General features: G+C 39.8%; 1 protein-coding gene across 1 annotated transcript in view; it reads left to right on the top strand.

Moving 5' to 3' along the window:
* The window catches only part of LOC113528517 (uncharacterized), a 56,189-nt gene extending 45,671 nt beyond the window's left edge, over positions 1 to 10,518 (top strand). The window contains exons 12-15 of the mRNA XM_053229239.1: positions 403 to 2,443; positions 3,647 to 3,871; positions 4,873 to 4,960; positions 10,441 to 10,518. Coding sequence (XP_053085214.1) covers positions 403 to 2,443; positions 3,647 to 3,871; positions 4,873 to 4,960; positions 10,441 to 10,518 — 2,432 coding nt within the window. The remainder of the gene's footprint in view (positions 1 to 402; positions 2,444 to 3,646; positions 3,872 to 4,872; positions 4,961 to 10,440) is intronic.
* Positions 10,519 to 15,371: the final 4,853 nt, after the last annotated feature.

The raw sequence follows: 15,371 nt of genomic DNA, 5'->3' as shown, positions 1-15,371 counted from the left end.
CTTCTGTATTCTCTCTTGGAGGCAGTTCAGACAAACAAAAGCTGAGTGGATTTGGCCTTTTGTCCTTCATGGATGATAAAAAATCAGGTGAAACTTTATCTGAAGATAAAGCTACTACAAAACTTGAAGATATAGCCAGGGAATCTACCTCTGTGGAAATTAAATATATTAAATCATCACATGACAAACCCAAAGAGAGTGAACAGGATCTTCCAAATAACTCTGTATCTACAGCTAATGAAAATTATGAGAAAGTCACTACTGAAACTACAATCAAATCTGCTCATGCTATTCTAAATCCAGAGATTCCTGAAGACAAAACAACAGCAACATCTGAAGTTACCCATGCCCAAATATTTGAGGGGTCAGAAACTGAAATTAAAACTGTGGAACATCCAACAGAAGAAAAACAACAATCTTTAGAAACTGAGAAAACCTTAGCAGCATTTGAAGCTACCCATGCCCAAATAACTGAGAAGTCAGAAACAGAAAGTAAAACGGTGGAACATCCCACAGAAGGACAGCCTCATAAACAAGACTCTCTGGACACTGAGAAACCACTGGACTCTGAGCAGAATCTTACCAAAGAACTGGAATTGGATACAGGCAAAGAAACTTGTAGGAACACTTACTCTGTTCAAATATCAGAAGCCAAGAAGTCTGAGAAATCTTTAGAATCAGAAAAGCCAGTTGAATCAGATGAAACCATAGAAGCACAGATACCTCAGAAATTCAACAAACCTGTGGATTATATAAGCCATACTAAAACCGGTGAAATATCTGGAACACTGGAGGAATCACAGAACAGAGAACTTGTCGATAATAAGTTCCCAACTGAAACTGATGAAATTCCAGAGAAGCTGGAGGAATCATGGGACAGAAAAGAAACACAAATCCAGGATGAATCAGAGAAAGGGAGGTCCGAAACAGACAAAGAGGCTGACCAAGCAGAGCAGCCTATAAATTACAGATGTGATGGTGTGGTAGAGAAGGAACCAGCTCAAGTCAAGGAGCAAGAAGCAACAGAAAAACAATTAACTGTTATGCCAGCTCAAATAGTTTCAGAACCACTGTCTGCTGTGATTATTCAGCCACAGCCACAATCTCTACCAGAAATGATCGTCTCTCTTGACGAACCTAAACCAAGAATGGTAGAGCCTCCTGACCAGCAGAGACTTGAAATGCAAGGCCACCATAGACCAAGTATGACTTCTTTTCAAAGGCCACCTGAATCAGCTGCATTTTCCGGATTTATGTCTATGTTCTCTGGACCAAGTGCCTCCAGCAAGCCTGCAACCTCCAGTTTCTTCACATCACCTCAGCGTTCATTCTTCAAATTACAGCCAACTGGAGCTACATGCACTCAGCAACAACACAAGACCTCATTTTTTAACCTGCCCACTAACTTACCTGCTGGCCTCTCCACAGAGTCCCTAACAGGTGATTTGTTTGGTTTATTAAAAACTAAGGATGCTGCCAGACCAGAGGAAACCAAATCCGCAGTGGAGACCTGCAAGCTCAAGACTGAGGACCAGGAAGGAGTAAAAAACTTTAATAAGCCAAGAAATTCCAGTGGCAATGAGTTAAGTACAGTTAGAGCAACTGAGGCAGTGGCTTCGGAGCAGGAAATTGTGAAAGACTGTGAAAGGTCTGATGTTGAGCCTGTTGAAGAGGCAAGAGGTACCAACATAGAGATCACAGACATGTCTATTAAACGTAAAGAATCTGAGGCAGGTGTCATGAAAGAGGAATCTAGTGTAGAAGTAACATCTCCAATCCTCATTGACAGGGTAGTCACTCAGGAGAAACATCCATCTTCACCTACAGCTAAGAGCAAGTTTGAATTGTCTGGTCTGTCAGCACCCTCTTTTGGAGGTTTACTGTCAGGTGCTGCTGAGACGGCGAAGCCTTTTAGTTCTCTGTTTGGTTCTGCCACTGATACAAAGCTGCCTCACCAGCCACCTGACTCAGGAAGTCTGTTTGCTAGCCTCAAAGGATTTTCTGCGGGCTTCTTCCAAGAAGAGAAGTCAGCCCTTCCAAATGAAGAACCCATGTCTGCTCCATCCATGTTTGGGAAGAAATTAGGCTTTCCATGGCAGAGCACAGCACTTTCTCAGACACCTTCTACAGTTGTAACCACACAGGTAGAAAACAAAAACGACAACGAAGAAATAGAGATTGAAACATTATCACTAGAATCAGACGTCACAGAGAGTGCAGATTCCAGCGATACTGAGGGACCAAATGACAGCTATTCAGACAAACAGCAAAGTTTTGACTCAAGTCCAGAAATCCTGTTAGCAGTAAAGCAGGATATGTCTAAACCTGGAGAAGAAGATGAAGCTGAAGGTGATCCATCTTTGAAAGAAAAGGACAGGGATGCTACAGATCATGCCATGGGACAGCTACCAGAGAGTCCACTGAAGAAAGAGCATAGCAGAAGGCTAGTAGGAACATGATATATAGCTGTGCTGAGACTGTTTACCATACCGTGATGTGAGACCTACCCTCCATCTCCACCACCTTGCCCTCCCAGTCCTGTAGTTTGATGTATGTTGACTCTGTTAGTCTCTCCCATTGGGTATTTCTCCTATTTCTGAAGTTGATGTGGAATGAATTGCATTATTTGTGATTCTAAAACAATCTAGCAAACAGAAAAAAAGGAAAGCAGACCATATTTATGGCATTAAAATGATCTCTGAACGTATAGGTCATCTTAGCTTATTTTGCACAGTAATATATCCTCAGACAATGCATTAATAGTATTTATTTTTAGCCAAAATTCTATCTGAAAACTGTCCAAACCTACAAGTAAAGTATGCACAAAATTCTGGTGCCTGAGGCCCAGACTGAGTAGCGTTGATGGAGGTGCAATGCATGAATCATGCCTCCGTTTTTATATATTAGCTTTGAATATATGGTTGGATCGTTTCCTTCCTTTCAGCCTGCCTGAATTATTCCATTACCTCCAGCCAGTTTGTTTACATCAGTTGAAGGCTAGGAGATTTATGCAGGGAAAGTTACAGAGTTATAGGCTATGCTGTAGGCGTGGAGAAAAGGTAATAGCAAGGGTAATTTCAGCAAAACCCCCAGGATAGTAAATCTTCATGGTTAAACAGAGCAGATGACAGTACAGGTCTCACTAAAGCATAAAGTGTAGATATGTCAGAGTCTCAAAGTCCTGTTGATGTATTTAAGGTAAAAAAAAAAAATGCTGAGATGAGGTATTAATATGTAGCACAAACAGTAGCATGGTTGCTTTCTGGTTGCCTTTTGTCCTTTTTGTCCTTTCTAGCTTGCTTTAATTTGTATTGATCCTGTTATTTAAGCCCCTATATTGACCTCACCTTGGCTAGTATTTTTGTTTATCCCAAACTCATCCAGAATAATCCCACTGAGCCCTGCAAGCCTCGGAAAAGCAACAAACCACCTGATTTTTTTTTTTCGTTTAGAAAGAGGTAAAGTAACTGACAATATTACAGTAATCTGCTTGACACTCCAGTCAATTAATCAGGTGCACTGAGGGCTTGAACTAATGCATAGTTCAGTCAGATGCAGGTCTCTGTGGGTGATGAACACACCACATTTCATTTATACGCACAGTGCTTATTAGATTATATGACCTTCCATGTCTGTGTGTGTTCAGCCCAGAGGACAGCTCTCGGTTCGGCTCGTCTGGTAACCTGAGCCAGGCCAGTTCCCAGTTCAGCTCTGAACCAGAGGAGAGAAGTGACCCAGAGAACCAGACCCGACCTCCTGTCACCACCCGACCTCGGCTGTCCTCGGAGGATGTAGAGAAAGGTGAAAGAGAGACTCGAACGAGCTCACAGGAGAAAAAAGAAGAGAATGTCCTTCCTGCCCAGTCAGAGAGGTGAGACATAAAGATGTAGAGTAATAATGTCTGATTAGCCCTTGCTAATTGCTGCTTTTGTTATATTTAAAAGGACGTTTGGAAGGGATTTTTATGACTTCCAACCGCAGACAGAAGTTCAAAATGAATATTTCAGCCTACTTAACACAAATCAAAGCTGTATTGTTTTGAAAGAATTTGTCTTAAATCCAGTTTTGAAACCATATTGATATTTTGTTATATCCACTGTGCCGTTACTCTAGCTAGCTAAAATATAGTGTAGAGAAGAAAAGTATAACACCTTTCTGATGATTTTTTTTCTCTACCTGATCTGTGTTCTCAGTGTATTATGTTTTCTAGCCTGTCAAAAAGGCTTGGCACCATTCAGATAGTTTTAATGTGCTAACTAAAACTCTGACCAGAGGATAAAAAGACGCAGATCAAGCAGAGGACTCGAGTCACCTACTCTTGCCCATTATGTATCAGAGCTTAAAATATAAAAATATGGAGAAGCTGACCAAACATCAATATCCAATATCATGAGCTCTCTAGCTCTGCAACTTTACAACTGGTTAATGATACAAATTCCAATCATTATACAATAACAATGCTAACTTCCCACCAAATTAATGAACAAATAAATGTCACATCCACTCACTCTCTCCTGTTTGCTTTATTTAAACTTTGTCTCTCTCCTGATTTGCTGTGGCTCCTGCCAGTCATAATGTAGCCAGACTTCTTTCTTGCCTGAGCTGCCATATGACATATGAAAAGTTTCGTACTTAACACAGATCAAGGCTGATTTATTTTGAATGATTTTGCCTTAAATCTATAGTCTGAAAATATTGCATTTCTAACCATATGGTCATATTGATATTTTGTGATAAGCATCATACCATTAAAGATGAATTTTGTATTAATTTTAGATTTGCAGTCTGTGCTCCTGGCATTGTGTTTTGCTTTTGTTTTCTGTTTGCCTCCCACACAACTCATCCTCAAGTCTGACTTTTTTTTCCATTTAGTTCTTTCAAAATCGATTCTCCTCCGATCGCCCCGTCCCGCCTCCGCTGGCTAAAGGCCATCAACAAAGTCCGAGTTCACCTGCACCAGGTAGGAGAGAGACTGTGCTCTCTGCAGTGCGGTCTGTACTCTGTTTTCCTAGCTTTGTTTTGTTCGAATCTCTGTATCTGTCATCCCTCTCCTCTGTACATCTCTCACGCTTTCCTCTGACTCTTGACCTGGCCTTGTTGTGTGGTTGATTGCGATTCACTTGAGGCAGAACTCGAGGTATATTTTTATCTAGCTGTTTTTTTGGATCTTTTCTTGATTTTGTGAGATTACATTACTGTTCCCTGCTACTCTGTAAGATCCTGTTACTGCCATTCTTACTTTAATGTTAGTAAAATATCTAACCTGTGTTCTTTCAGTATCAAACATCTTTGTGTTATGGATGTCCACTAAGCAGATACGGGTCCTGAATTATAAAATAATATCAGACTCTTTCACTATCTCACTCTCGCTTGTTTTTTTGATGTGAATTGTGCTTTTGGGAGACATGCAAACACAGAGGTCTAATATGATACAAACACACTGCCCATATACAGAATGTTCTTTTTTCTGATTTAGGCAAATATCCTTAGACAAGGAGACAAGAAAAAAAAATACAGCTTTAAAAAAAAACTGATTTAAATGATAATGATGCTAACATGGTTCATGGACCTCATCCATTAGCATGGTTATGCTAATTGGAAGCTCACAGTTAACACAGACAGGCTAAATGGTACAATTTTTTTTTCCAATTTCTGCCCTGCTAGCACTGATTAATTGTTTTCATTTTTGTTTGTATTAACCCTTTGAAAAATGAGCTGTCTGATATCGGCAGTTTTGTCTTTTATTTCTGAGTCGATTTATTAATAATGCAAGAGTCTAAAAAAGATAAACAGAAGTGCTGTTGACATCTCACACTCCCACACAACCCTTTTCTTAAAAGTTTCTCCTGAAGTCTCTCTATGCAGAGTGCATTTTAGATGATGGACTGCTTTTGGCTTTCAACAAGCGGGATTAAGTGTTCATGTGTTTACGTGTTCACTACATGTGTGTTTACGCGTACAGTGTGTGTGTGTGTGTGTGTTAATGTATTCATTACGTGTGTTTATGTATTCACTATGTGCGTGTTTACATGTTGATTACGTGTGTTAACGTGTTCACTACGAGTGTGTTTACGTGCTCACTATGTGTGTGTTTGTGTGTTAACTACATGTGTTTATGTTTTAACTGTGTGTGTTTGTGTTCACTACGTGTTCACTATGTGTGTGTTCACATTTTAACTACGTGTGTTTACATGTTCACTACATGTGCATTTACGTGTTAAGTACGTGTGTGTTTACGTGTTAACTACGTGTGTGTACATACAGTATGTATTTGTGTGAGTCGTGTACACATTGCAGAAGCGTGTGTATCTATGTAGAGTTAAGTGTGTTGAGTTTCACAGATGTTTCTTCTTTATTACCAGGAACAAAAATGATCAGAGATGTGAATTAAGATAATAATAGTGGAAAATTAAAAGATTTATGAATGTGGTACAAATGCAGACTCCACACTTTTACATTTCTGAATGATGGGTTTCACTTTCCAGCTCTGTCAGAACTCAGTATTTCTGGTTTTATTGTGCGAGACCTTTTCTGATTTCTACCGACTCTTAGCTCGACTGTTTGAGGGCGATACGACGATATAATATCAATATCATGATAAATTTTGTCATAGTAAACTTGTCTGCGATATCACAAGTATCATATTATCTTTTATAACACTTTTTAAATGCCTCAGCTCTTTCGTGCAGCGTCCACTCTGAAGGAAAGTCCATTTAAAGCGGTTTTTAGGAAAATATACAATATAAATTACATATTACAATATAAATGACTTTTCTGTAATTTAACACATAACTAACCTGATTTCTGTTTCTCACTCTACACTCTTTGCCATTCTGTGCACACTTTCTACACAAAATCCCAAATTCAGTAAATATATTTATCCAATATTTATCCAGTACATTCCTTTTTAAAAACTTTTTTATTGATTGAAGATAGATTTCTTTTTCCTCTGAATTCAGCAGCATGGCAAAGAATTTTGCTATATTTTCTCCAAAAAGTATTTTCAGTCATTTTTACCATCAATAAAGTTAACAAAATTTATTCATAAACACACTGATAGATTTTTTTTTTAATTTCAAGTATAAAGTTTGATCCTATCCTATGGAGAATCAGTCTCTTTTGTAATAATGATATTTAGAAAAAACATTAATTCTTATGACATGCAACTATAATAAAAAAAAAACCATCTAAAGAATCTGGATATGTTATAAATAGTTTATACATTAAAGGGTTGTTTTGTAGATTATTTTTGTAGATAAATCATTTTTGTTTTGCTGGCAGTTTGATAGCGAACACCAGTATCATGAGGCGTATCGTGAATCGTAGAAAAAATCACGATGTGATATTTTTTTATCATATCACACAACCCTGTGTGAGCTTCCTTTAAACTTTTCATGCTTTAAATAAGACTTAACAAAGTGAACACATGGCTAGTTTACGTCATTAGACGCCTTAATGAGGTACATTTAAATAAATCAACTCGAGCAGCTCAGAGGGGATGCAAACTTTTGAGCATAATAAAGAGAGCTCTGTTTGTTGCTGTAATATTTATATATATATGTATTTAAGCTGTGTGATTCAGTGGTTTATTGTTTTTACCCAGAAATCATGGAGGATGGAGGGATGTACAGTTTTAGCTCTCCACTGTACATACACACGTATGTTTTGCGTGTGTGTGTGTGTGTGTGTGTGTGTGTGTGTGAGGGATGGCGCTCTCCACAGCTGCATGGAATTGTAGGTTGATTTCTCGATGAAGACAAAAGCCGTGACAGGAAAAGTGCGAGGGAGGAAACGCTTCTCCAGCTGATCACTATCCTCTGAACATCCGTCTCACACACACTCATGTTTCTGCACTTCTGACCTCTTTTTAAAGAGTGTGTATGTGTGTTAGTGTGTGTGTTAGTGTGTAAGTGAATTTGTGCGTAATTAATATGGGAATGTATTGTGCTGCCTGTGTGTGAGCTCTTCAGTTCTGTTCATCATCAGGAGTGGTTTAGAGTTTTAGACCGGTTGGGGTTATTCAAGAAATGTCACAGAACATTTCCAAAAAGTTATTTTCTTCCCTAATAAGACAAACCTGCCATGGCAACAGAGCATAATTACTATGGAAACACAACCTTGATGTGAAGTGACGATGGTATAGCAGCTTTGTGTTCCTGCCCCTTTTTAAGGTGTAATGATTTTCGCCCTGGTGACTGAAACCCGTTTATTTATTGCGTCTCCGCAGCAGCAGTGAACTCGCTCCAGTCCAGCGTCCAGAGAGGAGAAATGCATCAACTCAGCTCTGCAGTAAATCCACTTCAGCGTGGCTTTTTACTACACCAGGTCCTTACACACATTCTGCCGTGTGACAAATGTGCCAGCATGTCCTAGAGTTCTGAAATCGATACACCCAGGCTCTCTGAGCAGCCGTCTCTGTAAAGGAGAGAGAGAGAGAGAGACAGAGAGAGAGAGAGAGAGAGACAGAACAGACGAGGTGATGACACGAGTCGTCTGCTCCACTCATCTCTTCCACCACTTCATGCAAATGTGGTGTGATTAGTCTCACCGGTTGTTGTGGCAACCATTAGTGTCTATTTACCTCCGTTCCGCTGATGAGTTCTAAATGGGAACTCGAATTCAGGCACACACACACACACACACACTCTCTCTCTACCTCGTCTGTTGACACACACCCACTTCCCTAATGTGTCTCAGACTTTTCGTAGAATTTGTACCACAATTTGTGTTAGGTTAAAAATTTTATTTCGTCATTTTCTTCTTGTCATAACATGTTGTGATTTTCTATTCAGCTCCACCCAGAAACACATTAAATCTGTTTGTACTGAAATATTTGTGGCGTGTTGAGTTGATTCTGGTGCTAACCTGTTGGTTGTTGCTGTATTTTTGTTATTCGGTTGTGTGTCGCTCTGACGTCGTTATTGTTAGTGCATTTACAGTAGAGTTTAATCTCAAACGTGATGACAGTGACGTACAAACAAAACATCTTTTCTCCCTCACTTTTCATTTTCCAGCATAATATTAATGAGAAGTCCCAGAATGCACTGCAGCTGCACGCGGCTAGTTAGCGATGTGCGAGATGGCGAGAGCGACGGCGACATCAGCAGGTGAGAGATGAGGAGGTGAGAGAGCTGGACAGACTAAAGGACTAAAGCGCCGCTGCATCACTGTGTTAGGTAGAGATGAATCTAGGGCTAAATCAAACTACACCACTATCAGCAAGGCATTGTGGGTAATATAGGAAACCGCTAACTGAAGTTAAAATAGACCAATATGTCCATGAAACAAGTTTAAAGTGAAAACCGCAGAATTTAATCATAACATAAATCTTGGATGCTGTTAAAGATTGGATAATTAAGAAGATGAATATGCGATTCTTTCAGGGTGGATTTTTCCGTTAATGAATGGTTGATGAAACAGCCGTACATGTTAGGATTAAAGGAAGAGAAAGGCAGAATCAGTCGACATATCAGCCAGTGACTATCAGCGCTGCATTAAAACGAGTCTCCTTATGAATATTGATGTCCTGCGTGTGCGGTCTTCACTGCGCTGCTTTAAAAGCATGTTCACAGTTTGACCCTCGATAACCCCGCTGAGCCGGGGCTGTGTTCTGGGTTTTAAAGATGAGAGTCGTGCTCAATTCCGAGTTTGGGTCCCAGGTCACGCCCTGAGATTTGCAGCAGGGGAAAATGTATGTTCATTTATATCAGAAGTTTATGTTGAGACTCTGATCCTGAATGTTTCAGTCACCAGGGCTGACTGATCAAATCAGCAGAGGTTAAGATTAGGACCGTCACAATACCACAGTTCTGACTTTGATACCAATACCAAGTGGAGTATTCATACTATGGTTAAACAGCATTAATGCTCCACTTGGTATTGGTATCAGAATCTCTGTTTTGAACATCAATATTAGGCTGTGTGAAATTTAGAAAAGGGACAGTGTGGTGGTGCAGCAGGTAGCGTTGTGGCCTCACTGCTCCATCCTGAGCTCTGTGGAGTTTCACATGTTCTCTCTGTGCCCATGTGGGTTTCCCCTGGGTTCCCCAGTTTCCTCCTACCTCCCAAATACATGCCAATAAGTGGACTCACTATGCTAAATTGCCCCGAGTGTGTGACTGAGTGTGTGAATGGGTGTGTAACTGAGTGTGTGAATGCATGTGTGAATGCGTGAGTGAATGAGTGTGTGACTGAGTGTGTGAATGGGTGTGTAACTGAGTGTGTGAATGCGTGTGTGAATGCGTGAGTGAATGAGTGTGTGAATGCGTGAGTGAATGAGTGTGTGAATGAGTGTGTGAATGCGTGTGTGAATGCGTGAGTGAATGAGTGTGTGAATGCGTGTGTGAATGCGTGTGTGAATGCGTGTGTGAATGAGTGTGTGAATGAGTGTGTGAATGAGTGTGTGAATGAGTGTGTGAATGTTGTCCTGTGATGGAGCAGCTTCACATCCAGGGTGTATTCCCGCCTCAGACCCAGCGCTCCCGGGACCAGAATAAAGCGCTCGATGAAGATGAATAAATGAAAAATTAGATGATTTATTAGTGAAGTGAGGAAGTGACCGAGCTTCATGAGTCACCACACAGTAAAAAGCAGTTAATCATATCACAGTTAAACTCTCAGTGAAACTGGCTTGTGCTTGACCTGATCAGCGTGTGTGTGTGTGTCGTGCATCACTTTCAGGCTGATGTGCACGTGGACACAACATGGTTTTCTTTATCCTTTAACTGCTGCTGGAGCCACTACATACATCTCGTCCAGGCGCTATTTGATCTGTTACTGCGCAATTACCACGCAGAGGTTAGTGTGGGAAAGTATCGTCATAAAAAATTCCCATGTTGCTTTGAAAATACATTGAACTTTCCATACCCTGTGCAACTCTAGGCACTTAATCGATGATTGTGGAAATCATGGCAATAAAGCAAAAGATATCTCTTAAAGATAAAGCAGAAGTTATTCAGTGCTTTATTATGTTCTGTTTCTAGTGGATTGTAGGAATAGAATCCGAATGAAACTTATTGCTGAAGTGATATTTCACTTACAAGGAGTTTAACTTGGTAATCACTCCATTAACGCAGAAAAAACTGAAACAAAGCTGTGAATTAGACGGGTAGAGGGAAAAGGTTAAAACATTAGGATAAAAGATACCAACATTTACCGATTTAATGATCATATCAGCAAAGCTACTGATGTTTTCTACCAGCTGATATCAGCGGTTATGAGAACTTTAGCTCTTTAAAATCAGCATCAGAGAAACTTCCCAACATCCTGTAAGTTTCAGCGTCTGAGAGAACAGCTGACAGACTGAAGCAAGTTAAATAACTTTAAACATCTTTCAGTCTGGCTTTAAAATGAAAGCTGAGAACATCCTCAGCGCATAAACACTTAAACATTAGCATGAACACTGATTCTGCAGTAAGGAGCATGTCATTAGTGTATAAGTGTGTGTACTGATAATGAGTTGTAGTTGTACTATTTTGAGATGAGAGATGAGATTCTGGCTCTGTATCTGACATTTTACTGGAAACTTTCAGTCCTCATGCGTTTTAGAGTTTAGTGGTGTTGTGCTGAGCACTCGGGGAATTGAGCGATGTTTATTTGTTTTTAGGCTTTGAGAACGTGTCTGTGTTGTGAGGAAAGAAGATGAGCCAGAAAGCAGTAGGATATTTAGATAGTGAAATGTGTGTGTGTGTGTGTGAGACTCTGATTCCAGCAGAGTACTAACTCTGAGGGATCAAAGTGGCATGGAGGATGACATTGGCTGAAGGTCGCCATGGAAATGCTCTCATCCTCCTCCCTCTCTCCATCCCGCTGCTTTCTTCCACCACTCCCACATTTCCCAATCTTTAACGGATTAATATTAAAACAAAGCACGGAAAAACAAAGCTACAGAACCCTCCCTCCCCCTGATCCAGCGTTTTACCGATATGTTCTCCTAAAAGAGACATCACCACAGGAGAGCGGCTTCAAAACACACACACACACAGACACACAGACACACACACACGCTTTTAAAGTCAGTCAGATTGTAAGATCGGATACTTCCCGCTGTCTCGGTGCCTCGTTTTAAGGCTGGAAGAGCATCAAACCGAGCTTTTAATGCCATTCACTGTGTTTGATTTAATTTGTAAAAATAATAAAATATAAATTAAAAGAAGAATGAAGTAGGGCTGATTAGGTTTCTCTGTGATGTGGCTGTATTAACATCAGCCAGCACTGTTTATACAATTTATTTAATCCTCTTTAAAAAAAATACAGTACACAAGACGCTGTGTGGTTTATTTAATAAAACACTTAATCATAAGTTAATAGTAAATGAATCATATAGCTGTGAATTCTGTAGTTAAACTCATTGTATTGTGTAAATAATAATTATAATCATCCCACTGTTGCAGAACAACAACTGATCTGAGCTGTCGATCTTTTAAAACTCTTAGCTGTCCATCAATCAAGGAGGCGGGACTATAAACAACAAGGTGCGATACGTGAATGCTCACGTGAAGAAATAAAAAGGCAGCGCTTCCATTGATTCTGCTGCAGCTTCATCTGAGGACTGTTATCCAGAATATTGTCTCAGCTACTTGGTTAATAAATAGTTTCACTGTTTAGTAGCTGGTTCATTTAAAAGGAACGATGCTGTAACTATGGAAACTCCAAAGCGAGGATTCACAATCCAAATCACTAAGACAGGGAAAGGTCACAAACACTCTGTTGGGTTCAACAAGCCCAAAGTGTAATCCAAAAAACACGACACGTGTTCAAACACGATAAAGCATTCAGCCAAAACTGGCCTCAGACGCAGGGAATGGCAAGACTTCGCCATGAGTGGATACACATGTACTTCTTAAATACTATAAAACCAGGACGTAACCAGGAAGTGATTGTTAGAGGTATTCCAGTATTCCGGTGATCATGGTCTCTGCTGGCAAGGAATGGGGAATTGTCCTAAGTCCTGGTTACAGATGCTTCCTCCTAGTTAAACTGATCATTCAGTCATCCACACATCTCCAGCAGCCAATCACAATGAAGGAGGGCAGGTAGTTTGGATTCTTCAGTTTCAGAGAGCAACTTTTCCAGCTGTTCCTCTCCACTCCATCCAAAGTGCTTTCCTGACACTCTGCCTGTTTGGATGGAAGTATAAGGAAGAGTATTACTTTATTCTGCTTCAGCATCACACTAATGGACAGAGGGAAATGAAAACAAAACCTCACTCCCATCCTGGGAGAAATGTACTCTCACACTGCTGTCCACACACCACGGTAACTCCTTGTAATGATTTCAGTTCTGTTAAAACTTCACACAGGGACCAAAGCCTCGTCTCATTCAGGTCCTTATTCAGTAACTTATACCCACAGCACTCAGCTTCTCATTTCCTCTTCAGTTAGTGAGGTTCATTTTCAGCGTTTCCTGTCTCACTGAAGGACAACAGTTACAGCGCTAAAGACTAACCACCTACACACTATTCTCACAGTCCACATTTCCAGCATGCAGCCTGCTGTCTTTCATTAATAAACACCACCAAGAGCCGGCTACTGTCACAGACGTTTCACTGACATCACTAATGATCTGTTAATAAACGTGCCACATTATCTCATTTCATTTATTCAACACGTTTGTTACACTGTTTTCTGGAAACCTTTCACAACTCTGAAACTTTTCTGCAACATTCCCAATTCTAAAGCTTTTCTGCAACATTCCCAATTCTAAAGCTTTTCTGCAACATTCCAGGTTCTGAAGCTTTTCTGCAGTATTCCTGATGCTGAAGCTTTTCTGCAATATTCCTGATTTGGAAGCTTTTCTGCAGTATTCCTGATTCTGAACCTGATGCTCTGTGTCCTGTGAGAGGAGCATTCTAATCACATTTTTTTTCCCAAAAATAAAGAATTTGGAGAAAGTCTGGAAGCAGTGCCAAACCTGGAACTGTTCCACGATTTTTCACTGCAAAAGACTTGGTCTGAAAAGTAGCTTTGGTTCTGGCACCAAAATGCTGCTGATGTGAAGCTGCTGTTGAGTGACTTCAGAGACAGTGGGAGGCGTTAAGTTCTTCAGGTTCAGGTTCTTCACATGAGTGCCTGTAAAGAAGCGTAGTCAGTGCCGAGGGACTGGAGATGATTTTCAGTAAAACACTCAGTAGTGTGTTTGTGTAGCGCACGCTGCTCTGTGTGGGAGCGCCTCTCATATCTGATGGATAAATGATACCATTTCCTTAAAAATCCAATCACAGCAGTTAAATATAGACCTCGGTGGGTGATCTGAACATGACAGCTTTATTTTTCTTTGGAAAGCTTGGTGGAAATGCCGTCCATCATTCGAGTTATATATCGAGTGTACGTGTGTAGTCTTTTGATGGCACATGAGGCCATGAAGCATGAAGCGGCCTCAAAGGCTTAATAAAGAGGAGAAATGTAAATCTATAATTAAGTCCACTTTCCGCTTGATCGGAATTGCGTTGGCGTGTCAGATAATGACATAATGATTGGCAGTGACGTTTCCTAGGTAACGTAAACCCTCGTGCTAGCACTAGATGTGGCAAGGTAGAAAAGTGAAACGTTTCTGCCGTGCTTTTGTTTTTACACGAGGAAAAAAGAGAGAGTTTCTGCGTAAAGTTTGACATAGACATTTTACTAGTACGCCTACTTCCACTATAGCTCCGCCCACTTCAAATCAACCAGAGGAAAATGGCTGAAAAAGGAAATCCAGAAATTTCTCAATGCAGCCAACCATCGTCCTTTCGTTCACAGTAACACAGAAGTTTGTTACAGAAGATGTGAATAATTGTAATAAAAAAGTGAAGGTTTGCGGTTCTGTGCCAGTAACTGGAAGCTTCTGAGTGAATTAAATCAGCAGTAATAGTACAGAGTACAGAGAGTGTTAACTTGTATTGAGAATTTTTTGACAAATAAATGTAGTACCCTCCAAAATTATTGGCACCCTTTAATAAACATTATAGTTTAAAATAAACGTTACGCACAATAATTCAGATATTCTGAATATAATAACATTTTCTCTCAAAAATGTAGGTGGCAGAATTATTGAAGGAATATTTTATTTAAACACAGACGAATTGTCAGGCTTGAAAAACATGTAGTATTTATTGCATTGGTATTACATGTATATGAATTAATTGCTAATATTAAATATAACATTAATAAACATATTAATACAATTAATTTAAAAAATATAACATATTATTATTAAGTAAATATCATGTATAATATTTATTATTTATTATTTTTCACTTGCTGTCACCCCTGTCACAAAAAAAAAGAAAAGTGCTACGTACAAACTATTTGAAAAAACAATTACACAATGTTCCTGTATGTGTTTTTTCTTAAATAGATATGAATTGTTTGTTTTTCCTGAAGGCTGGCAGT

The sequence above is a fragment of the Pangasianodon hypophthalmus genome, chromosome 24 (assembly GCF_027358585.1).
Source record: "Pangasianodon hypophthalmus isolate fPanHyp1 chromosome 24, fPanHyp1.pri, whole genome shotgun sequence".
NCBI lineage: Eukaryota > Metazoa > Chordata > Actinopteri > Siluriformes > Pangasiidae > Pangasianodon > Pangasianodon hypophthalmus.
Note: the sequence above shows the minus strand (reverse complement) of the source record. Positions and strands in the feature narration are given on the sequence as shown.